We start from the raw sequence: 25,992 nt of genomic DNA, 5'->3' as shown, positions 1-25,992 counted from the left end.
TTTTTCCCTCCTGAGGAGCTGAGTGCCTCAGGAAAGAAATATAAACAATAACTGTCTGCTGCTGTGGAATGCAACAGGTGCACCTGTGATTGGGGCATGTTGGTTGTTTCTAGTTGATGGCCAATCACAGATGCAGATGGCTCAGACTCTGAGAGTCACAAGTCTTTGTTATTGCATTCCATTCTTATTCTTCTGTCTAGCCTTCTGGTGAATCCTCTTCTCTCTATTATTTTAGTATAGTTTTTAATATAGTATTTTAAGATAATATATATCATAATATAATAATCCAGCCTTCTGAAACATGGAGTCAAGATTTGCATCTCCACACATGGGGTATCCATCACACAGGTGGGTCTCACCAGAACAGAGCAGAGGAGCAAAATCCCCTCCCTCACGACTACTGAACTCTTGCAAAAAAACCCACACTGAATAAGCACATTTCCCATTAAAAAAATTAGATACTGCACATAAGCTGTCTGGAACTCTATGAAAAGATGAAGTCATGAGGTTGAAATTCCAAAATGTAGTTGCCAGTCATCAAAGACCAAAATTATATGATTGTGAGAAAAGAGAAATTTGAATTTAGAAATATCTAACCTCTACAATTGTCAGAACACCAGATTATAAAACCTGATCAAATACCTGATCAATATAGTGAAAAAACACAATCCCCATCTTAATAAAATTCCTGATCTCCTGATCTCTATAATTAAACAAATTTGTATTTCACACAGAAGAAAACAGAAACACCATCAGACTGATCCCAAATCACGTGGGATTAAAGTCTTGCTTCAAAACAGGAAAGCACCACATGTGCTACTACCTCTAAGACAAGGAAGAGAGCTCAAAATGCAGACCTAGTTGAAGGTCAGTAGTTCACCATTCTTCATCTATCTTAGTTACTAGTTATTCATTGCATTGCAGAGAAGGGGGTATCCAAATAATCTTGGGGCAATTTTTGTGCAGATCTGTACTGCTGCAAACAGATGAAAATACAAACGTGTTGGGAATAAACTTGATTATTTTATTTTTCCTTTTGACTTAGATATTGTTTAGTGTGTAGGAATTTGTTTTTCATTGGTATTTTCTTCTTGCTTTTTTCTGAACACAAGATCTTAAACAGGACAGTCCCAATACTGTAATGAGCAGCATCAAATTCCTTCTGTTAGCACTCAGAAATTAATTTAAACCTTGGGTAAGCCATGGCAGATGTGGCAATGAAAGGCCCTAAGAGAATGAACACACATCTAACTTGAAAGTGTAAGTTATTTTTCCACAAACAGCAACTATTTATAATTCTAGTGGTCATAAATAAAGCACAGATCTATTGGTACATCTCACACAAAAATTTAAAAATCTGCCTTACATAAAACAAAGCCCTAGATTTCATAAAGTAGCAATTCAGACTTTTTTTTTCCATGCCAAAAATCCTCTACAATATTTCAGATATTTTCTCCCAAAAGCACAGATACTGCATTATTTCTCTCAGATTACAATGAATTTGCAGCAAGATTCTTCATCCCAGCAGCATGTTTTCATCTGATTAACTTTAGATGTTCCCTTCTTTCTTACACACAAACCAAATCCTGTTACACATCCATCTGTGTAACGCAGATGAGGGACAAGAGATTTAATGGAGAAAGAACACAGAGGTGAGGTCATCATCCTACATCTGTAAAGAACAGATTTATACTGCTGCCTAAACAGTCATGACATTTTTGTAGCACCACATGTCCTTCACTGTGGATGCCAGGCAAAGGTTACCAGAAAGGCAGAAAGGACGTGTTTCGATGTGGCCACCCGGTTTCCTTGGGACCTGCCACACACAACACTGCGCCTGAACTGACTCTCCTCAGAAGCTGTTGAAATTTGACTTCTCCAAAGCCTCCCTGCATGGAGCACTGGAAGGTGGCACACAAACCAGCCAGGCAGAATTAACACTGTAACTTTATTAATTAAGGCACTTGGACAGCAGAGGCTGCTGGAAAATCTGAAGTCTGTCTGCCATGGTTATACCGAGTACTTGACCATACTGTTAGCACAAACAATACTTAGAATCGTACTCAGATGTCACATTATTTAGAAGGTGAATGATACAAAAAAGTGATTCTAAAGCAGTTAATGAATAACAGTGTCACTTGCCCTGCTCAGAGGACACAAAAGAAAGGAGAATGTTGAGAAGATTATGGTATCTACTAATATTCCTCCTCTAAAGAAAGGCTCAAATTGAGGCAAAATTATCTTCTCACAGCGATTTCATACACCAATTTTATACAGGCAGGAAGTCCTAACCTAATAATAAATCTTCTTTCTGTATTTTGAAACTACATTTCCACAGACTGCTGAATCACTGTAATAATCCTCATATTTCTCTTAGGAGGTGGTCTGGCTTCTCTTTTCCACCTTGTCCCTGTTCCCAGCTGTATAGTCTTGTGTATGCCCTTACACCATCACCTTGCCATGACTTGATCTCTCTCACTAATCCTGATGAAAATTCATTTTTCTCATCATTTTTCTCATTAGGATTTAAGTCAGCAATATCAACAGGTATGATACTATGTCAGAACAGAATAGAATAAGCATTTTTTAGATATTGTCTTTTAGAAGGACCTGCCAGATGCCAGAGGCAGAGTAAGGCAAGGAAAGGGAGGGAATATGTGTGGAAAAGTGGTAGTTGAAGGAAGGCAGGGGAAGAAATTCAGTTGCACTGAGTTGTTACAGCAACTCATCAGATTTCACAAAACTGTAAGTGTCTGTAGCCACCACTAGAATGCTAGTTGAGGGTGCTGACTTTGTTTTTTGGGTAGGCCTGGGTAATGTTCAGTTTATGTGTACATATATACCCCTCACACATGTGAGTGGTACAGCTACACAGATATGAAATAATCTTAAAAAAAATTCAAAATTAGTGTCTAATCATATGTTCATAAATAAAGTTAACAACATTAGATAGTCAGTCTGATTTGAATTAATAACTGCAACTGCTTTTCAGAACACAAGGTTCATGTCCATCTCTACTAAATTAGCACTCATATCTAAGAGGTCAGCAGCTTTTCTGCACACTCAAGATTTCTTTGGAATCTTTGAGTGAACTGGCAGTGAAGAAAGACACAGAAAACAAAGCAAAAGGTAAAAGACAGATATAGGTAAGGAAAAACAAAACCAAACCAGCCAATCAACACAGAAACCAAGCGAGGAGAAAAGTATGTTCTCTTGAAAGGAATTATTAAGTCATCAGGATTTGGGAAAATGATGGTACAAAGGTAATACTGTGTACATACATGGTCTGATACTCCATTTTAAACTTGTGTTGAATACTAAATTAAGTGAACAAAGATAGCAATATCAAAATTTCTAAACCACAAACACAATGATTTGTTTTACTTGTGCAGAAGTCCCATCTTTCAGACTTCTCTGTTTTTTTAAAGCCAGGTGTTTCCAAGCCTGGTGATTAAAGCCAGTGAGACTGGCTTTGGAGTGGAAAGCAGACACCAGCACCACAACCACGTGCACTTTAAAGCAAAGGCTCTCAAAAGATTTCTTTTTGGTGCTATGAAAATTGAAAAAGGCTGTTGAGGTTTATGCAGCAGAGAACCTTTTTCAGTCTTCCCCACCAGAACCCCCCTGAAGGAAGATTTTAGCCAGTACTGCAGGACCTAACTGGTTTCGCTCTTTTTGGAGCTCATCAGCTGCAGGTAACGGCTCAAAACCCAAAAATGCACACACCCCAATACAAACAGAGCAGAACATTTTGCTGAAGGATGAAGTCCTCTTTGCATTGTGAGGCATGCTTTCACATTATAAATACATTTCTTCTAAATGGCTGCCTCTTGTGTCTTGAATGAAAAGCAACAGTGAAGCTGTTGTTTCACAACAGAAATTAGGAGTATTTTGCAAAAAGCGCACCAAAAATTATTTTCCTCCCTAAAAATTATCATGGTATCTATATTTTACTAAGTTTGGCAGAAAAATAACTTTAGTACTATTGTCTTGGGCAAGCTAAGCATGACAAATATTTGAATCTAGATCCTACCCAATTAAGACCATCTTAATTTAGAAGTATTACCTGCAGTTAACAAACACAACAGTAAAATGCTTAACTCTGTGCATTTAAGCTCAGAAAAGAAAACCCTCTTGATCTCTCCTTGACTTAATTTAATCTTTGAATTTATTGAGAGAAGATAAAAGTCAGAAGGTAACAACATACTAAGGTTTAGTGGAATCAGCTAAGCGTCAAATGATGGTGAACACCAGCTAAAAACTTAAAAAACTTGTAGTAATAACAAGTAAGATCAAGATTTTCCTCTATTATGTAAACCAGTAAAGAATTGAAAACATTTGCACAGTGAGGTAGTACAAAATTTACTGGAACTCAAATTTTTGGCAAGATCATTGAGTGTTCTATCAACCTTCTTTGAACAGCAGATAATAGAGACAAAAAACACCAGTAGATGACAATAACATTATCTACAATGTGTAGTGTATGGTCAGAGACCATCCTGAATTCAGTAAGCTGTACTTCCAGCAGCCACACACAGTCCTGTGCCTTAGGAGTTCACTGAAACTGTTTAGGAACCTTTAGCTAAACAATGTCCTAAACAGCTCCTTGAGTTATTATCTATTGTCTTGGAGTAATCCACACAAACAATTAGATAAGAGCTAAAAACTGATGACTGCATTTTCCAGCAGGGGTAATTAACAGTCAGCATTCACTATAATCTCAACAAAAAGCAGGAACACATGACCCTAGAAGGAAAAAACAAACCAATACCGTAGCAGAGTGAATACTTTTCTGAATCCCCATTACAGCACTTGAAGCTGCAGGCACTGCATTTTAAGTTTCTGTGTTTAAAAGCTGCAAAGTGAGATTAAGCTAGAGTGCTCAAATCTGTGATAGCAAAACTACCTTTAAACTATCCAGGGACATCAAGTGCTCACTATTTTGCATCAAAACTAGTTTTAAGAGCAGAGGCTAAATAAGTGGTGACATTTTCAGTTGCATTTCAACTGCTTGGGAGATGTTAATAGTGCTCAACTGCAGTAAAGCTCTCACAGTACCAATGAGCTAGAAAAGTTTATATGTCTTATTTGGAACACATGAAGTAAAAGCTGGTGTTCTTAATATTCAGAGAGGTGAACTCACAATATGCAGTGCACAGACTCAAGAGCTGCAATCTAATGGTAACTTCAGTGCTACTCTTTCCATGCACGGAAGAAAGAAAAGGCATCTTAAACACAGTAATAAAGCCTTTACAGCTGATTTTAAGGTTAATGAACTATTTTAAGCTGCTCACCGAAGCATGTATTCCATGTGGTCTTTTAAAAAAAATGAACCCCCACTTTACATGAAAGTTTTAAAACTTCAAAAATCAGATAATCCTACATACAATCCATACAATCTCCACTTCTTTTTTCTTCTTCCTTTGACTATTACCTACCTTTTTTTTAGAGGAAGATGAACAGGATAGCAGAAAGCTGGAAGAAGTAGTGAAAGATAAAAGAACTGAGGTGCACAGAACTAGAGGAAAAATGAAGACGACAAAATAAGTATCTGAGAAGCGGAAGATGGAAAAAAGGATTATTAGACTAAAACCTTCAGAAGAAGGCAAATAAAATACCTTTTGGTAACACTCAAAAATACTGGGCAAGCTGCGTAAAATTTACTCATTTCTCTATGCAGTGCTACTTGAAAATAAAAATTGTTTCAGGACATGCCATCTTCAAAGCACTGATAAAAAATGAATACCTTATTCCAACACAATACTTTTCTAAAATGTGCAAAATCTCCATATTAAAATAACCATAAATATTTACAGTAAAAGTAATGCAGAAATGTATGATCAGCAGAAAAAGCATCTTCAATTAATCTTGTCAAAGGCTGGCACATCAATGCTGAAGTGATTCTGCTGCTGCACCACCTGAGACTCCACTTAGTGACTTCAAACTTGGTGACACTTCCTGCATGGAGTTTGGCTTTTTTCACTGCTCTGAACCGTCTGCCCTCCCCCTGAAGATTTACCTCCTTCTTCACCCTCATTAACTTAGTGGGAGGCTGAAGGGTAACTCACAAAGCTGCCTCTTGAATCTCAAAAGATTACAGAGGTGTACTATACACAGTTCAGACTATTCTAAGCAGCTTGTGAAAATTCTCTGGAAAATCCTTATGTGGGTAAGCTAAGTAAGTTAAGAAGACTGGTAAGCTATGAGAGTGTTTAAAAAATAGGGAATTATATTTTGCATCCTTAATTCATATAGTTTTTACTTTTATGTCATGTACTTCATTATTAAATACCTCAGCAACAGACCTGAGAGCTGATTACCAAGCATTACGATCCATACTGCAAACTACTTTTCTAACTGGATCCTCATTTGTAGCGAAGTATGAATTCTTAAATGCAAAACACAGCATGTATGACATCGTATTTATGTGATTCATGTGCTATTTGTGATCTAATGTCACCTCTCTCAGTTTGAAGTAGCCATACCTTCCCCAGTTCAGTGCTTCCCCAGCCAACTCCACAGAATGCAAAGTACAGTACAGGACACAGAAGCTACTCACAGGCTACAGAGGGAGCAGGACTCATACACCAAAGTGGTAAGAACAAAGTTTTTTTTTAAAAAAAGAGAAATAATGACAGGGTGCGGGAAACTGCAGGTTCCCTCCAAAAGTTGTATTTGGAATCTTCAATCTTAGGTATGACTTGAATTTAATTCAACCAATAAGCCTATTAAGAGTATTTTAAGTATTTTTTTTCCATGAGCACCTGTAAGCCTGGATACATATGAAAAATCATTGTCATACAAATTTCTATCATAACTGAAGATCTAGCACATCAGATACTTAATTTCTGTCCCTGATACTATTTGTATCTACTGCACCTAGTCCTCATCAAAAAAGTTCTTTCCTTCTTTCCTAATCAGAAGACTGATACCTTCTACTATGATCTTTCTCCTTTGACTTTTCTTTTAGTCTTGCACAGATAGCAAGCATTAAGGTTTTCTGTACAATAGCAGCAAGACCACACCTGATTAAGAGTGAGATGTCCAGTTTTCAAAATTCCAGATAAAAACTGGAAAAATAAATAAGATGACTATGACCATTTTGAAGTCATTCTTTTTTCTCTTACCTTTCCTCTCCCGTTCTCCTTCAACCCATACTGGCCAACCTCCTACAGCAATGCAGAAATCCAGAAAAAAAGAAGGAAACAGACCAGCATAATAGAGGAGAAGCTTACAGATGTTGATAGTATATTATAGCATGGAAGGAGACAGAACTACTTAAAATGAAAATGCATTTTTTAAGAGAACAAGCTATGGCAACTTCAACCCATGCTAACCTTCCACAGTGAAGAGTCTAGGAAAATACTCTGCAGATTGTTTAGATTAAAGGACAAAAGGGAAAATAAATTTCAAAAAAATAATTCAATACTTCCTGGAAAAAACAGGAAAACTGCTCCACTTCTGCCCAAATCAAAATAATAGAAAATTGTCTGATATCCCAAACTGTTGATTATGAGCAGAACTGATGCTAGCAGCACTACCTAACTTAAGGCGGAAGGAAATTAGATGAAAGGGGGTGGGAGGAATCTGGCTTTTAATTAAGATGAAGATCAAAAGAAAAGCAGTCCTTGCAGAATAGCATTTCCACACACTGTATTAAAAAGAACATAGGTAAAGACAGATTTCTGAAGATATCCTGATGATTAATTTTATGAGCAGAACAGTAAAAATAACTGCAAGCATCAACAGTTTCACTGATGATACAAAAAATTATACACTTGAAATTATTTATGTTCAGATAGGATACTTAAGGCTGTTCTTTCCTGAATTTATTTCATTAGCTCACTTTTAAGCTGACTCTCACTGTCCAAGCTGAAAGGTTTCTGAAAAATTGAATGATCACAAAGAATGCTGACTTTGATCAAAACTCCTATGAAATAAACTTTTTGGGAATCCAATTTGACAGTTGGAATTTTTCATTTAAATTAAGGTATATACAAGTCTAAAAAATGCAAAACTTTTTTACAGAATGTGATTATACTTTTATAAAAACTGTAGAGAGATAATTTACAGTCATATGAAAATAAGCACATTCAGAAACACAGCTCTATAAAGACTGAACTTTCCCTCTTCTACAGGGTATTTTTACAGGACTTATAAAATGATTGATATAAAAGTTGATTTTTTCCCACATATATTCAGACACATAAAAACATACCTCATATTCCTTCCTGCAGACCTTTAAAATGTCATTTTTTGCAGAAGCCTGAAAGACAGAAAAATTTCTCCATTTGTAGTAGAAAATGATAAAATCATGTTGCAAAATAAAGACCATTCTACTTTTAAAGTAACTGCAATAACAATGGATTCATGATCTGTTAAAATGTTCCTTTAAGAACCTAAAGAATCCATGTAAAGCTTTAAGAAAAAAAAGCAGACACCATGACTTATTAATATGACATTTAATGAAAACAAAAACCCTCATATGTCTGCACCAAGTTAGTTGACAGCAGAAGCACACAAAGCAACTTAGGCTTTGTGAAAGGTTTGGCAGATTGCAGAACACAGGAAGCATTTAAGAAATGGAAGAGCTTGAGCATAAAGATCTCCCCACTTTCCCTGCTGATTTATCACTTGTGTGTTGCTTTCCACCCTCCTCCCTCTTGTATGTTCATTTCTAAGGTCCCTATTGTCAAACTGAGTTGCAGAAATTCTCCCTGCAAACTGCAGATCCCTTTGTTCTATACAAAATCTTGTGCTCCTTTTTCATGTGATAGATATTCAAAACTATAGTGACTACTAACATGTTACTTCCCCCTCCAATATTTAAAACACTAAGGTGAAGTCTGTCCTTGGACCTATTGTATCACTGCCTTCAAAATGACTCCAAAATCCCCTCAAGTTTCAAGGATCAAAGTCAAAATCCAAATACTTCCCATTATCCCTAGTATTTGGCAAGTATTTATGTTTTAGTATAAATGAAAAAAAAAAAAACAGAAATGTTTTAACCAGTGTCTGCTAAAGTACAAAATATAACTAAGATTTTGAAACAACAGTCTGCAATTAAACAATACAACATCTGATTTAGATAATAATGAGATATGATGTAACAATCATATGATTAAATGAACAGTATTTATTAAGACTGCAATAAACAGAAATGTCTTGATCAGGTCTGGAGACACTTAAGCATTAGGACATATCTGAACATGGCTTAAAAATGCATTTGAGAATAAACACACATCTTTTCTGAAGATCAAAAGTATCCAGTTTGTTTACTCACTCCTCATCTCTCTCCCACACTACTCTGTACTCACTACTCATCTCTTGCCACATAGTTAAACCCTGTGTTTTGGGTGAAAGTAGATTTTTTTTTTTTTTGTTATGACAGCAGTTTGCAGTAGTCTGCTTGGTCAAGATTAAGACTACACAGGCAACATTCACAAATATGAATATTAAGTACATCTGTGCTCCACAAATGAATTACAAGGATGATGATAAACACAAATATGCTCCTAGATTTTGAAGATGTTTTTAAAGCCACGAACACATATTTAGGGGGAGAAAATCACTTAATACTTCATAGATTTTTAACAAAACGGTCAATACTAAATTTACAAATTATGCTCAAAACTGTTACTTGACAAAAGCACTGGCTCTATTAACACCAAAAAAACCCCCTTTTCTTCCATCTGAACAAAAACCTCTTTGAAGAGGCACAAAAATCTGTTTGGGCTGTAACCACAACGTTGTATCACAAAACATGACACTACAAAAAAAGGAGCTTAGGATCAGCTACGTGTTGCCTTTCACTTAACATTATTTTAAAGTAACAATTTTTATGTAGAGACTGTGACAAGAAGTCAGAATTAAGCTTAGCGAAACCACAGAGAGCTGCAGAATCAGCCTGAATTCAGTCAGTAGGGTGAAAGCCTTACCTGCTTACACGCTTGCCGACACTCCACAGCAATAGCCAGCTCACAGCAGCCTAAACCAACCCACCCATCAGACTTCTTCAAAACTCCTTGGGAAATAAGATGACAGACTTATTAGAGTAGAAAGAGAAACTATGCCATCATTTTCCCTTCCCTCTATTGTTCAGATTTGTTAATCCTGTTCTCATTCAAGAAGCCTATGTACAGATTACATTTTATTGGAATTCCAAACCAACTTCAAGCAAAAACCTTGAGTCTGTGTTTTCATAAATGCTGAAACTAGCAATTAATGAAGTACCTTCCACACACTGAGGATAAAGATGCTTTATGTAAACTGATTTATATGTTCAATGGAAATATTAGATTTTGATTATCTATCTAATCTGAAATATAAGACAACAAAAAACATCAGGAAAAAAATCTCATTACAACATCATCTCTTATAGATACACCCTGTTGTTTGTTTCAGTAGCACACGTCTCTACCAACTCTGCCAATGCAGAAAATCTTCCGCATTCTTTCTCCAAACTTCCTGGTGTTTTTGGTCTGGATGGAGTTAAATTTCTTCAGCTGAGCTGGCATGGGGCTATGTTTTGGACTTCTGACTAAAACAGTGTTGATAACACAGAGATGTTTTAGTTACTGCAAATACAGGCAACATCCAGGCCTTTTCTGTTTTCCATAGGGACTCACAAATAGGCTGGCAGTGCACAAGAGGTCAGGAGGGGACACTGCCAGGACAGCTGACCCCATTCCATACCACATGGCACCATACCATAAAAGCTGGGGGTTGAGGATGGCAGGGGCTGCCCCTGCATGGGGTCTGGTTGGTGGTAAGCAATTATTTTCTTTTTGATTCACTTGTTTTTCTTGGATTTGGGTTTTTTCCTCCTTTCTTTCTTGTTTTTCCTTCCATTTTAAAATTAGAAACTGTCTTTATCACAACCCATGGGTTATCTCACTGCTGCCCTCTGATTCTCCTCTCTCCCACTGATGGGAGAAGGAGCAAACGCTGTGGTAATGAGCAGCCTAGTGGGGTTAATCCACAACACTTCCTCTGTCATTTACCTTCCCAGCAACACGGTTCCATAGCCAGAACTATTGCCAATAGAAGTTTGCCATCTCCCTGTCTCTCTTAATCCATTTATTTCACTCTTTGCATGATCATAATTTCTTACCACAAGGTCACATAGAAATATGGCAAGAAGCAAATTGCTGCCATAAGTTTCTTCATCTTCTTAATTTAATAATAAATGCAGATTTTCTAATGTTTTCCAAACACCAGAAATAAAATAAAATTTTACTGTATCTATTTCTCATGTAACCTTAAAGACAGAAATGAAGGGAAGGTTTGATCTATGCAGCTGCCCAGCAGCTGTGACTAACTTGTTACATTATTTTTCTTAGGACAGGAGGTAAAATTATTTAACTCAAATGAACCACTCATTTTTGTTACATATTCAAAAAATAAAGCAGTACTTTATTACATATATAAATCATATTCTTTACGTAAAAATAAAAAAGCAGAAAGCAGAAGTATCAACAACTTAATTTTAAAAAATGCTCTTAAGCCCCGTGGCTTAAGGGGCTTAAGAGCATTTTAATGCCTATTTAATGCCTTAAATGCCTATTTAGAAGAGCCACATGGGATGTCCAGCTTTAAAAAAGGGAAGTGAAAGAGCTAGGTGTAAGATCTTAAATTTAAATGCTACAAAAACACTTGGAAAAAAGTGTTGGAAAAAGTAATAAAAAATAATTGCAATCAATGGAAAATAATGGCCAACTGGTATTTATAATGAAGAAAATTGCCTTTTAAACACACTTGATCAGCTTTACAAACACAGGTGGCACAGAAAGTCTTGCCAGCATCTGTCTTTCATGACATTCCAATGGGTAAATTAAGAAAATGTGCTAATGGCAAATTTATAAAGGAGGAGCAAAATCTGCACAAAGAAAAATTAACACATTCCCTGTGGAAATTAAAATATGCATAAAAGTTACTAAAACACAAATTAAAAGCTTAATGCCTGACACAAGTAAGTAGCAGCATTGCTCGGCAGGTGGAGGGAGTAGAGGGGCAAAGGTGCACTACAGCTTCTAGCTGTAGCCTGTATTCTGTCAGCTTGACCATCTCAATGGTTCAGACCCTCTGCAGGCCAATGCTCCATAGGTCTTTCCAGAGACTCACAAAATCCTCTTGACATCTATTCAGAGCATTGCCTCAGCATTCCAATTGACACTAGTTCAAAGCAGCTGTGAAGGTCACCAACTACTAAGTACAGCTCACCTTTCCCTGCCACAATTGGGGTGCAGAATTCCTTTTTTCGAGGTTAAGCACCTTTTTGACAGTGACAAAAAGATCGCTGTAGTGCACCCATCAGTAGCTTGCAATCAGTGTTCGGGAATCTGGAATTTAGGTTTTCCTATATATGTACAGTTTGGCAATTTGGCAATCGACCACTCACTGTGCTCTGTTTTAGGCATAAAATAAGACATCAGTCATTTCTGCATAAATTCCTGTGTGGGGATTCCTTTCAATCAGAACAGTAATGCTTGGTAGAATATTTACTAGTAGGATTGATAATGTGAGGCATAAGCAATCTATAAAAAAAATCAAAGAAACATCATGTGCAATATGAAAAAAGATTTCCAGAAATCTCTGCTGCAATAACTAGCTGTATCCAGGAGAAACACATGGTAAATACAGCTGGACAGCTTCGGGAGCAGTGTCACCAAGGAGCAGTCACCACTGAGCAGTCAGGCATCCATATTTTGTGCAATACAGGGCCTGTGGTTTCAGACATACTGGAACTAAACTTAATGGTGATAAAAGAATGAAACAAGCTACAAATACACACCAAATTAAGAAGGTTGATAATTTTCAGCTGTTGTTAATGTTTTCTTGGCAAGTGACCCTCTCTTCTAGGTTATATCCAACCAGCAGACAAGCTTGTGAATAAACTGACTCTCAAGAAACATTGAACTTCAATCTTAATACAGTAACTTGTAAATTAATTTTGTCATCAAGGTAGTTATGTGCATTTCTAGATGAAAATACACCTTCAGTGCACAATTGATTGACTGGAGCCCACAGTTATGGTAATTCATCACATTCATCTGTACCATACAGATTCCTGAGCCATAACAAATCATATATTTGCCTAACACAAACCCCCAGCCTGCCCTCATATATGTTCCAGCTCCTTAATCTCTTTACAGCGGCCCTTTGCTGAACTTGCTCCAGAGTGTTCATGATTTTCTTGTCCAAAATGCTCAGAACTGGACACATCAGAGTATCCCTGATGTGGTCTCACCAACGCTGAGTGGAGGGGAAGGATCAGCTCCCTTGATCTGCTGGCAGTATTTTCACTGACGCAGTCTGGATGCTTGGTCTTCTTTGTTACAAGGGCACATTGCTGGATCGTGTTCCACTTGCTGGTCACCAGGATTCCCAGGTACCTTTCTACCAAGCCTCCTGGGTGCTGTGGAGCACGGGGCCTTCATCAGGTGCAGGACTTTGCATTTCCTTTTCTGTAATTTCATGAGGTTCCTGTCTCCCTACTCCTTTGGTTAATCAACATCCCTGTGAATGGCAGCACAACCACCTGGTCTCCCAACCTCTCCTTTCACTTTTGCATCACTGGCAAATACACTGAGAGTGAACTCTGTTCCATCATTAATGAAGATGTCAAATAGGATTAGACCCTCAGGATACTGGCCTACAGCTGTGCTCTGTGATGCTGATCAAACCTTCTGGCACAGCAATTTGGCCAGTTTTCACTTCACCTCCACTGCTCACTTATCCAGCTCACACTTCATCAGTTTGTCTATAAGCAAGTCATAAAAAATAGTGACAAAATCCTTACTGAAGCAGAGACAAATAACATGCACTGCTTTCCCCTCATCTAAACAGGCAGTCATCTCAGCATAGAGGGGTATCGTGTTGGTTAAGCATTGTTTCTCCTTCATATATCCATGCTGACTATAGAGTATCTATACTAGAGTTCTTGATGTGTCTAGAAATTGATTGCAGGAAGATCTGCTCTGTTACCTTCTGAGGGTTTGAGGTAAAACTGTCCAAGCCTAGAGTTCCTCAGGTCCTCCCTGCCCTTTCTAGAGGCAGGAATGAACTTGCTTTCTTCCCTTCTTCTTCAAAGTCCTCATTATCCCCTCTCTATCCTCCTCCATCAAACACAAGTCTTCCTTGCCCTGGACTTTACAACTGATCTCAGGGACCTGGCACTTCTCCAGGTTCATCTTACCAGTAAAGACTGAGGCAAAGAAGACCACAGGCTATTTAGTGTCATTTGTCACCAGGTTTCCTGCCTCATTCATCAGCAGGCCCTCATTTTCCTCAGTATTCCTTTTCTGCTGATGTAGCTCAAGAAGCTTTCTGGCTGCCAATCACATTATTCACCAGGATCAACTCCTGATAGGCTCTGGCTTTTCTAATCCCACCGTGCATTAACTGAAGCTTGGATAAGGTGATCTTTTGAAGTCAAGCAACTCTCTTGGACCCTCCTTTTCTCCAGTTCCACGGCCCATGGGATTCTTCCAAGTAGACCGCCTGTGCCCTCATGTGTTTCCTCTTCAAAAGGTATCAGGGTGATTAAAGCTGCCCATAAACACCAGGCCTGTGAACACAAGACTTCTTCCAGCTGTACAAAGAAGGCCTCATTTACTACTTCAGCCTGATGAGGCGGTGAGCAGCAGACACCCACATCATCACCCGTGTTGGGCTCTCTGTACAATGCCCTCCAGTGCCCACAGGCTGCTCTCAGCTGGCTCATCGGCCATTCCAGACAGAGCTCCATGCAATCCAGTTAACACTCCCCCATAAAGGGCAACTTCTGCTTCTCATCTTCCTGTACCTGTCCCTCACAGCACACCTGCTGTGGGAGCTTTCCTGCTGTGTCTCTGTGACTCCAACAGGATGGAAGTCTGGTAACTGCACACAGGTTTCTAACCAAGAAGATAAAAAGGCTGTTTACGAGCACTGGAATCAACAGCTTGCCTCTGAGACCTGCTGCAGGGACAGGAAGGAGTCTGAGCAGATTCTGTAAAACTGTTACAGCCTCCTCTTCCAGCACTCCCACTTTTCCAAATATAGTATTTTAATTTCAAAGCATTTTAATTTTGTAATTTCAAGTCTTTTAGAAATTACACATGATACAATGGACTAGTTAAGCCTGATTTCATCTATTTTTTCTCTCTCCTTTTAACATTATAGGCCTATGTTGTGATTTATGCTTTAACTTTCTATGCTGGATTTGCATTAATTGCCTTTTGGTGAAGAGGGAAAGAGCTAGCCACGGAAGCAATTCTCTGTGAGGAGCAGCTAGCAGCTTCCTCCATGCCTGGCACAACCAATGGCTGGCTGGCTCTGAGAACTGGCACACTGCTAAGTCAATTAGAGAAGCTAGTAATGCCTATATGACAACACATTTAAGAAAGAAGAAACCATGGGAAGCTCTCTTTCTGCCCTTGAAGAGGTGGCCGGTGCTGTGGCCGAGCCCCTTCCTGGCAGGGCTGGGCCCTGTTCTGGCTGCAGGGATCCTCCTTTTGGGGGGGCATCCTGGTGACATGAGCACCTGTGGGGCCTGGAATATGTTACCAACAGCGAGAGGCACAGCAAGCGATTCCCTGATGCAAAGCCTGGACAAAATCAACTTTTCAGCACTGCAGAACTCTATAGAAACTGTTTCAATTGAAGAAGTTGGCAACAAACGAACTATGAACACAAATTCTCTCCTGAGTCAGGAACAAGGAAAAGGAGAAGACAGGTGAGGAGAACAACATGGAGACACTAAGGTCACCGCAAAGGAAGGAGGGAGAGGAGGAAGTGCTCCAAGTGTCAGAGCTGAGATTCTTCTGCAAGCCGTGGTGGGGACTATAATACAAAAAACTGTTTCCCTGTGATTCATGAAGAGCATGGGGGGATGCACCACTCACCCTCAGCCCATGAGAAAAATGCCCTCATGCTGGAGCATGCGGATGATGAAAAGCTGTGATCTGGTGAGAGGCTTGAACAGAGAGCCCTTGCTTTCAGAGACAGAGGAAGAGGACCTTGCTTTTGTACTCTAGAACAGCTCATCCTTAAAAACTGCACCACACAAACTAAATGGCCCACAAAAAGCAGTAGTGGGAAGCCTGCAAGCCGTGGGAGGGACTTCACATTGCAAGCAGGTTCCAGGTGGACTATTAGCCGTGAAAATTAAAACCACATTGGAAAAGTTCACCGAGAACTGTTTCCCATAGGAAAGACCCCATGGCATAGCAAAAGAGACTCCTCTCCCTGAGTGAACTGAAGAAAGATCTTAAAAAGTGGCAAACTGACTAAAAATCCCTGCATTGTTGGGGGGAAGGAAAAAAGGCTGGGGTGGGGGGAAAGGTGCTCTAAAGGTTTATTTTAGTTCTCATTATCCTCTTTTAATTCTATTAATATTTTTTTTCTTTATACCTTTTAAAGTTTAGTGCCTGCTTTGCCCCTAAATTGTTTTCTTCTAAACTCCTTATCTCACCCCATGAGTTTTCTTCCCCGCCCCTGCTTAACTACAGCAGAGAAAAATGAATAAATGATTTCTCACAGGTGAACTGGCATTTGGCCAGCTTCAATCTGTCACACTTTGTACCAAGCAGTTTGGTTCATAATCTGAGCCCCTGCACTTAAATTGATTGCCTAATTCTTACTATCTCCCTGTGTTACTCAGTTTTTGTTCAAATTATGCTGCATCTAGAGTAAAGTCATAGTTATCAACCATTTTGTAGATCAGGTTAAGGTGTAACAAAATTTTAAAAATAAAAAAAATCTTGAAAAGAAAGAAATGCTGATATTTCCCTGATTTGTCACAGAAGAACATGTTTAATTCCACAAACATATTAAATATATTTTTTAACTAGTAAAATAAAACTATTAATAAAATGCACAGGTAACTCATTATATACTAAAGGAAACTTAACAACACACAGTTTATATTAGATGCACAATAGAAGTTAAATTATCATGAAATCGATAGGTGGAGGAGGTAGACACAATATTAAAACATACAGAGAGTGAAAAGCAACATGATTCCATAGTCAGCTGGTATTTCTTACCTGGCAAAGAAGAATTTATACAACCCCACACTTCTCTCTGAAAAGTAAAAATGCAATTAAGCAAAAGCAAGTCTACAGAATAAGAGAGCTTACAGCAGACTCAAACCAGCAATGTCAGCATTTTTTCACTGGGTTTTAAATATCTGATTGGAAGAATTCTTATATTTAAACATATTTTAAAGAAGTGCTATGATAGAAGCTGAGTACCACTTCCTTCCATGAGAGGGCTGCTATGCACAGACTATAGAATCAAAAGCAGCATTTTTGCAGGTGCAGAACATAATGTAGTTATCTGGAATACACAAGCTAGTCAACTCTCTCCATCCATGTTCACAGAACTAAACTGCAACTTAAACAAAGAACAAGATTTGTCTAGGACTAAAACCTGTGGAGAAGCTTACTGCCCTAGCATTCCTTCCCACCAGCTTAAAAACACCCTAAACACACATAACCACACAGAAGACAAATTTTAAAATAAGTGTTTCAATCACACTGACACAGGAAACCATACTGTCACACAGTGACACATCCATCCATCCATCCATCCATCCATCCATCCATCCATCCATCCATCTCTCATCACAGGAATTGATGACTTTCCAAAGTTGCAATGGATCTGTATTTAATGATCTAACACTGTCCTCCTCTGTATCTGTGGAGGTTTTCTACCCAGGCAAGAGCCAAAGCAAGATCAAATGAAGATGGTAAAGAGCTGCTACTTCTGCAAGTTCCACCCCTTTCAGTTGACTTCCTTTATTTCATGAGGAGGTTAATGGTTGGACTCAATGACCTTTAGGGTCTTTTCCAACCTAAATACATCTATGATTCAAAGAAAAAAAGATCACCTCTTGTGCTGGCAGTTACTTTTTAAATTAATACCAAGGAATACCCTATTATATTGCTTGAAGGAATACACACAACACAATGTCTGTAACCAGTGCTCAAGAATATTGACCATCTAATTAAATCTAAAACCATCTGCTCATCAGTGAAATGGCACCAGAACACCTGTCCAACAATACAAGAGATATCTGAGAACAGCAAAAAAGGTATTGAGTTGAACGGTTAACTATTTTATGTATGAAGATATTACCAGTTCAGTGATGTTAATTGAAGATCCACACTGGACAGCTGACTTGTCATTTATAAAGATAATAATTGGGAGTTATAAAAATCATTGTGTTGTTTTCCCCCTTTCAGATAATCTCTAATCCTGTCTTATCAGAAGCACTTCTCTACTATACAGATAAGATTCTATTTATCTGGGAATGAAAGATAAAGAAAAACAGTACAAAACCAAATGCTTTCCATCACTTCAATAGGCTTTCATGATAGGTTTTACCTATACCAGGAATTGTCTAGAACCTTCTGAGACCTTAGAGCTATTGACCCACAGAAACAAAAAACTGAAGGAACTTTGCCACACAGAAGGAAAGGATCTATAAGTGAACAAAATCTTGTGAAGTTGCTAATTAAATGCTATTCCCAGATTTACTACTCTTAGTCATTGCTCACTTGAGCTGAGCATATGTTTTAGGCTTGCTGCAAACACTATTGATACTGTTCAGAAGTAACAGAAATTACCAGAAGAAAGCCGGCTTTTCTGACTGCAGAAGGGTGCCAAGAGATAAGACTCTAAAATTTACAATCTGAATGACCATACTTATCTATTCCCTGATTAGATCATCCTTAGAAGAGGGAGTGGATTACACTCTTGTTTTAGTTAAACACAAGTGGCATTACAGAACTTTCAGGAAACCATAATCTTACTTATCCAATAAAAGCATTACTTCAGTTTCTCAGATAAGGCCATCAACAATTTGGTGCAGCTATCAGGGCCTTCTTGTCTTAGCCCAAGGCCTCATGGCTTTGTGCCATTCACATGTTGGAACTTAAGATCTAATTTAAGTTGCTACCATTAACATCCAAGTGACAATCACCAGCACAAGTCTTTATAACATAGGTAAGATTTTTGTTGCATTTTATAGCTTATACATGCTATAAAATAGAGCTTTGAAGAGCTTTTCTAGCAAGCCTTACCATTGATTCTGGACAATACTCAGGTGCTCGTTGCAGTAAGTGCTTCAAACGGGAGTCACTCTTAGAAGACAAAATCTGTTAGAAACAAAACACACCTTAAAACAGAGAATGTTGTGCACATCAATACTTTTTTCAATTGATTTTACTGTTTTTAGTTTCTCTAATATCTACTCTTTGACAACTTTGGCTAACAGTATAAACAGAATTCAAATTTAAGATTTCTTTTTACATATTTGTAGTTTGTCAAATATGTTTCACTTTTTATAGAGATGCAATTTTTTTGTATTTAGAAGAGAATGAGAATTTCCTCCTCAAACAATTCAATAAAAAGTTTCTACTGAATGTGGAAGAAACTGAATGTTTCTACTGAATGTTAGCAAGAGAATTTCTGCTGCATGTATCAAAATACTATACAACTCTATTTTTTAATTAACCTTCTGCTACATGTTACATGACCTTAAGCAATTAAACTTCAAAAAAGCTCTGAAACATATAACTTCTATAGAAAAAGGTAGAACAAAACCAAGACTAGTTAAAGAGACAATCAAAACTAACAGGGGAATGCATAGTGCCCACAGGCAAACTGAAAACCCAGGAGCTTGCTAGACTGGATAGAATACAACTGAGGATGTTGTTCCTTTAGTAATCTAATAAAGTTTTACTTATAAATTAAAACAAGAAACTGGTCAATAAGAGGAATGGAAACGGACCTATTAGTGTGTGATATGAAATTGGAAATGATATAACTGAAACAGAAGAATTTCAGAAGCAAAAGTACATCACAGTTCTAGTTTAAATTTGTTCTACTCTAACATGAGAAACTATCAGTTCTATTCTAACATGATAAACTTATTGAAAGAAAATCAAGAAAACAACAGCATTTGTTTCAGAAACGAGAGCAAAAAAAAGAACTGCATTAATATTTTGACTCTTCTGAGGTCATAGGATAATAAAATAATTAAGGTTGAAAGGGATCTCAGAAGATCATTTATTTCAATCTCATGCTCAAAGAAGGGTAAACTATGAGACCAGACCATGGTGTCCATCTGCTTATTCTTTCTATCTGTGCAGGTCCCTCTGGATGACAGTCCTACCATTACCAACACTTCCTTTCAGCTTCACATGGCCTGAAAACTCAATGAGAGTTGCCTCATCCAGGTTGTTAACAAAGAGGCTAAACAGGAGAGATGCCAGGGGAGACCCCTTTGATATTCCACTTATTAGCCTACAGGCAAAGTAGGACCCACTAACCCCTATCTCTGGGCCTGATTTTACAACTGGTTTTTTACTCATCTAATTGTCCATTCCTCAAACCCATGTGATCCTAAAATGGATACAAAAACATTGAGGGAATTAGTGTTTAAAAATTTGCTACAGACAACACAAATGACATCCACACCTTTCCCCTCATCCAGAAATCCCGCCTTATTATCAAACCAGGCTGGCCAGGAATGATTTACTGACACTAAATCACATGCTGCCTTCAGCAACAGCTTTACATTTTTCTTTCTTCAGCCTTTAACTACTGCCATAAAACATCTTGTTGCCCTTGACTTTCTCTGCAAGTCTCAATTCCAGCTGAGCTTTGTCTTTCCCTATATAACCTTAGTTGCCTTGGCAAAAGGTCTAAATCCTTCTTGTAGAACACCTCCCTGCTTCTACACTCTCTATACCATATCTTTTCTGCACCAAAGCTTGTTCATAACTTCTCTGTTTATCTGAACCAGATTCTTGGAACATTAAGTTGTTTTCCTGGGAGCAGGGATAGACAGTTCTTCAGCTTGGAGAAGGGCATGGATAGAGTCCTCTGGAATCGTGCACAATGAATGTTGCCAGGAAACTTATCACAATGAGACTTCTCAGAAATAAGATTAGGGAAAAAAAGTCAATTGAAGAAAGAGAGGCCTGTTTATTACTTACTACAGTATCTGACATGCCTAATCAAATAATCATGAAAAGGAGATGATACTAAAGCTAAGACTGGAGTAATACTTATTAGTAGTGCAAAACAATTAGGTGTTTGAACCATGTTTGTTGACAAACAAACCTGTAATCCACATTCTCTTTTTCAAAAGTCTCACAGTAGCTGATTTACTGGTTAGTAGAATTCCTTACCCTTAATCAAGCCTTCTTCCTTAACTGGCAGGATCCAGGGCAACATCACTGGGTGTCCTGTGCCTTTCACCCTAGTTCCTGGGCTCCCAGGCAAGGCCTCCCTCAATACTATTGCCAGCGTCCATACAGATGTGCAGACAATGGATAATAGTCTGAGAGTCAAAAAAACCTTGTGATTCCTGCAACATCCTAGATCTGAGTCCCTGAAAGCCAAATGACCTTAGCCAGAAAGCCTCCTCTGCAGGCGAGTGCCTCCATGCCCTGCAGAAGGGAGCATTCCTCCTGGTGGTATTGTTTACAATCTGCCGGTTAGACAAAGACGGCTCCTCAACAAATCGCTCCTCCTCATCTGCTCTAAGGCCCCAAATCTAATCTGCAAGTGCATATCCAAAGACAGGCCATGAAACTTCTTCCTCCTGTCAGCTGCACAAAATAGTAAAGTTACAGAAGATGAAAACCAGTAAAATAACAGCAGACAGCTCCTTCAGTCAGCCTGTTGCACATCAAAGGATCACACAGAAAATGATGCCACTAGCCTGATGTGAGGTAGCTAAGTCATAGCATACTTTGCGGGGCACCAGTCCTGCTTCAGACTTTTTCTAGACCTCTCACTACTAAGATTCTGGATATGCTGATTATCTGAGTGGAGAGAGATCATCCAGATGAGGCCAGATCAGTGTGTCTTACAAAACCCACAGAAAACAATGTAATAATTAGAACCAGTATAGCAGAACTGGGATGGAATTTGACAGTAAAAAGTTGAAGGCCTTTCATGAAGAGCCAACTGGAAACTTCAAACCAGTGAAACACAAGAAAGAAATGGACAGATGATTCCAAATGCCGTATCAATGCAGCTACTAAATTCAACAATTTTTTTTAAATATACTGGAATGGATATCTTTCTCTTATATCCAAGTTCGAACACAATTGTTAAGACTGAGTGCTACACTTTTTTTTATAATGCCATGTATAGTTTTGCTTATGTGTATTAAAAGAGATAAACTTATGCTGGAAGGGCTGCAAGAATTATTACAGGAATTGAGAGATTATCTTATGCAAAGAGACTGTAAGACTTTTCCTTGTTTGGCTGAACAATATGAAAGCTGAAGGAAGATTTGGTTGTATTCTCTAGATGTATCAGGGAAGGAAAAGCACAATTTAAAGTGAAAGTTTTGTTAGTACAATCAGAGATAAATATAAAGCCCCAAAATGAGCCATGAGAACAAGAAAAGAGGGCAGGTATGATCAGAGAACATAACTTTAACATAAAAATTGTGTCTACATTGATGTAAGTTTTACTGATGTAAAATTCTTATGTAGATAAATAAATGTAACTACACACACACAAAGCTGCATTAATTACTACCCACAGGTACAAATCTAAATATAAGTTATGGAAAAATACTTTTCAAGCTTGAATTCAGAACAAACATTATGAAATAAAGCGTTATGAGTAAAGTGAGTAAGCAGATTTTTGCTGCATTCACAAAACCATACATCATAACAAGATGGTTAATGGACAAACAAGAACCTGAAGGAAGAAAGAATAATACCAGCATCTTGCTCTTCAGTTTGAACTCCCCACAACTTAGAAACACGTAAGATTCATAAACTCTGTAAAATACCTTCAGACCTCTCATTTCCCAATGTGCTTATCACTTTTTGACCAAATTGTGGCCTCAGGTTGGTATTTCTATTTCTCCTCAATTTCAGCAGAACCCATTTTTCACTACAAAAGGAAAAAGGACAATGGTTCTAAAATTTCCAAGTTCTCATTTTGATACCATTACATCTCACAACTCACACATACGCTCCAGACAGAGGATCATTATCTTACAAACTTAATGTTGCTACATCACTGTCTAAAGGGACAATTTCAACTCTGATGGAATTAAATTTAAAACAAGCTTACCTGTTCACAGACATCACGGCACATTAAATTGTCCTTTGCATGGTAACAACAAGACAAGCCTATGGAAAAGCAGGGAGAGGGAAAAAGATATTTAAAAGATATGAAACACTTAACCATCACTTCTGAACACAAGTACACACTTGATGTTCTATCAGGACAATCTTGTGGCTCACAAATGACTGTGAGAAACGCTCCTTTCCAAAAGGCAAAAAATGAATATGTTTTGTTCTGAAAATGCTGAAGATCCTTACAAGAAGTTTCACAGTTACCCCTGAACACTTACTGTCACCAAAATGAGATCTCCCTTTCTGCCTCTAGTCATATTTCTGCTACTAAACTTGCACTACTAGCTTGGCACATGGCAAATTTCTTCATGAGACAATTCAATTTATTAACTCAGGGAAAACTTAAAAAAGAATAAATATGAAAAAGTAAACAAAAAACAGTCAGAAATCTCTGTAGAGAGATTATGTGCCTTTGTAAATTGAATCATCTCACAGAATCTGAAAAGTTAAGAACAGGTGGTAAAGGAAGTCAGACCAGGGGTCTCTTTTCACAAAGTTGTTCATTGAATTCTGTTCTAAAAACCTTGGAACAAAACCGTAGATTGTTTCACTAGTGATGGATAATTAAGACTGGATGGAAGTCATAGAGCAAACACAGATATGAACACATCAAGAGTTTAAAAAACCCCAACAAAACAACTGAACCACTGAGAAGTCACAAAAGACTGAAGCTTAAAGCAGCATTTTTAGCATTATTCTCTGCTGTGCTTTGTACCCTCTACCATTCAAACATTTTGTTCATTCATAGTTAAGCTTGGCAAATATAAAATGAATTGAACAGTGCTTTAATACCCATTTTCATCCTCACTTTCCTGTTTTTGGACCAGTGTTTTAGAGAACAGAGGTGTCCTTCAAAACTTTTACTTCCACCCACATCTTTACACACAGTATCATTTAATGATTACAGATTTCTGCTGAGATGCATCTGAACTATGTATCACACTGGTACAACAACAACAAAAAAAGTCATTTTCACAACACCATACCAAACAGATTTTGACTGAACCATCAAGAAGGAACTTGGGCATTAATTCCTTGCAGTATCCGTAGGTTTATCAACGGAAAGCTGGGCCAGAGTACATCACATGTCATTCCACTAGCTTTTTGCTGTCTCCCTCCTAGAACTAAGACTCACTAGAAACCAAAACTACAGAACAGCAATGAACTGCCCATAAATGCCTTAGTGACTGCAGTCTTCTGATTTAAAGTATTACATGTTTCGTAGTTTCCATTCCTATGACAGCAATGTCATCTATGCATTAAAAGGTGTTTTCCAGTATCTGTCTTAAGCTGCCTTCTTTTTCCATCACTCTTTTGTGGTCCTGTCAGGAAGTTACAGACACACAGATTCCTAGCATGGTTTGGGTTGGAAGAGACCTTAAAGATCAGCTAGCTCCAAGTCGTTCCACTAGACCAAACTTCTTAGAGCTCCATGCAGCCTGGTTTGAACATATCCAGGAATTGAGCATCCATCCATCCTCTGGGAAACCTGGACATGACTGGAATTCTGGGCTGCAAGCACACGTTGCCAAGACATCTGCAATGTGGGGAGCTATTTTACCGCTATCCTTCTCTTTATTAAACGTCTTGCACCCACTTTTTAAAATACTCGATACCTTGTTCGATACTACTACTGAAAACAAGGCATAGGGGCCCTGGAACACACAGCCTGTTCTGAGACTGCATATGGCAACCCAGGCGTCAGGTTTTGCCCATCTGGACCATTTCAAGCCACAATCCTGGGAATTCATCCGCAGGCAGCGGAGGGATGTCTGCATCCGCAGACAGCCGAAGGCACACATCCCGGCCCCGAGGCACGGAACCCGCTGAGGCAGACGACGAGGTCCGTGCCCGTCACGCTGCCCGGAGGGATGCCGGAGATCCGGCCGCTGTGTAGGCTATGGAAGCACCTCTCCCCTGCTCCGGTCCTGGCCGCAGCGATTCCGGCGGGCGCTCTCCATCCCCGGGGAGCCGGCGCAGGCACCAGCCCGGACCGGCACCGGGACGGCGCCGCTGCCGCTTCCCGGGCGCGGAGCTGGTGCGCGACGGCGTCCCCCCTCTTCCCCGTCTCCCTCATCCCGCCCCGACAGCGGCCGGACAGGAGAGTCCCGCGGCGCCGCATCCCTGCGGGCAACACCGCCCCTGCGCCATGTTGTAGAGCGGGACCCGCGGCGCCGCCTCCCCCCCTCCCTCCTCCGCGGTCGCTACTCACCGGCCGCCGCGGGGCACAACAGCGGGGCCGCCGCCAGGCACAGCAGGGCCCAGGGCCACCGAGCGGCCGCCGCCGCCATGGCCGGGTCTCGAACCCGCGTCGACCCCGCCCCGCGCCCCCCGGCCGCCGCACGGACGCACGGACGGACGGACGGACGGGCGGGATCTGCCGCCGGCAGCGCCCCCTCCCGTCAGCCCCGTGCCGCCGCCCGTCGCGCCCAAGCTGGATCCCCCTCCTCCTCCTACTCCTCCTCCTCCTCCGGCTCATGGAGCGGCAGGGCCGTGCCCGGAGGGAGCGCTCGGGCTCGGTCTGAGAAGGGGACTAAAGATAGAAGAAGAGAAGGAGGCACAAACTCGGTTGAATTAGTTTATTTCTATTTTGATATGGTACTTCAATTATTAGCATAATTCTAAACATCACTTTTAAAGCATTGGTTGAAGCCTTACAGTATTAAAGGGGGTTATGAAGAGACGGGAGAGTGACTTCTTATTCAGGCAAATAGTGACAGGACAAAGCAGAGTAATTTATAACTGAAAGAGGAGATATTTAGATTAGATACTAGGAAGAAATTCTTTACTCAGAGGGTAGTGCATTACTGGCGCAGGTTGCCCAGAGGAG

At 39.3% G+C, this 25,992-nt stretch overlaps 1 protein-coding gene across 2 annotated transcripts in view; it reads right to left on the bottom strand.

Moving 5' to 3' along the window:
* The window catches only part of RECK (reversion inducing cysteine rich protein with kazal motifs), a 48,131-nt gene extending 22,601 nt beyond the window's left edge, over window positions 1–25,530 (bottom strand). Inside the window, exons 1-7 of one of the 2 annotated variants that reach the window (XM_041427460.1) lie at window positions 25,375–25,530; window positions 23,098–23,156; window positions 19,071–19,145; window positions 17,031–17,067; window positions 9,939–10,024; window positions 8,219–8,266; window positions 7,128–7,169 (exon numbers count right to left, since the gene is read on the bottom strand). In XM_041427460.1, coding sequence (XP_041283394.1) covers window positions 7,128–7,169; window positions 8,219–8,266; window positions 9,939–10,024; window positions 17,031–17,067; window positions 19,071–19,145; window positions 23,098–23,156; window positions 25,375–25,453 — 426 coding nt within the window. In that variant the 5' untranslated portion in view covers window positions 25,454–25,530. The remainder of the gene's footprint in view (window positions 1–7,127; window positions 7,170–8,218; window positions 8,267–9,938; window positions 10,025–17,030; window positions 17,068–19,070; window positions 19,146–23,097; window positions 23,157–25,374) is intronic. The other variant, XM_041427459.1, reaches the window with a different exon arrangement.
* Between the last annotated feature and the right edge of the window lie 462 nt (window positions 25,531–25,992).

The sequence above is a fragment of the Onychostruthus taczanowskii genome, unplaced genomic scaffold, assembly GCF_017590055.1.
Source record: "Onychostruthus taczanowskii isolate IOZ18803 unplaced genomic scaffold, ASM1759005v1 scaffold115, whole genome shotgun sequence".
In the NCBI taxonomy this organism is placed as follows: domain Eukaryota; kingdom Metazoa; phylum Chordata; class Aves; order Passeriformes; family Passeridae; genus Onychostruthus; species Onychostruthus taczanowskii.
Note: the sequence above shows the minus strand (reverse complement) of the source record. Positions and strands in the feature narration are given on the sequence as shown.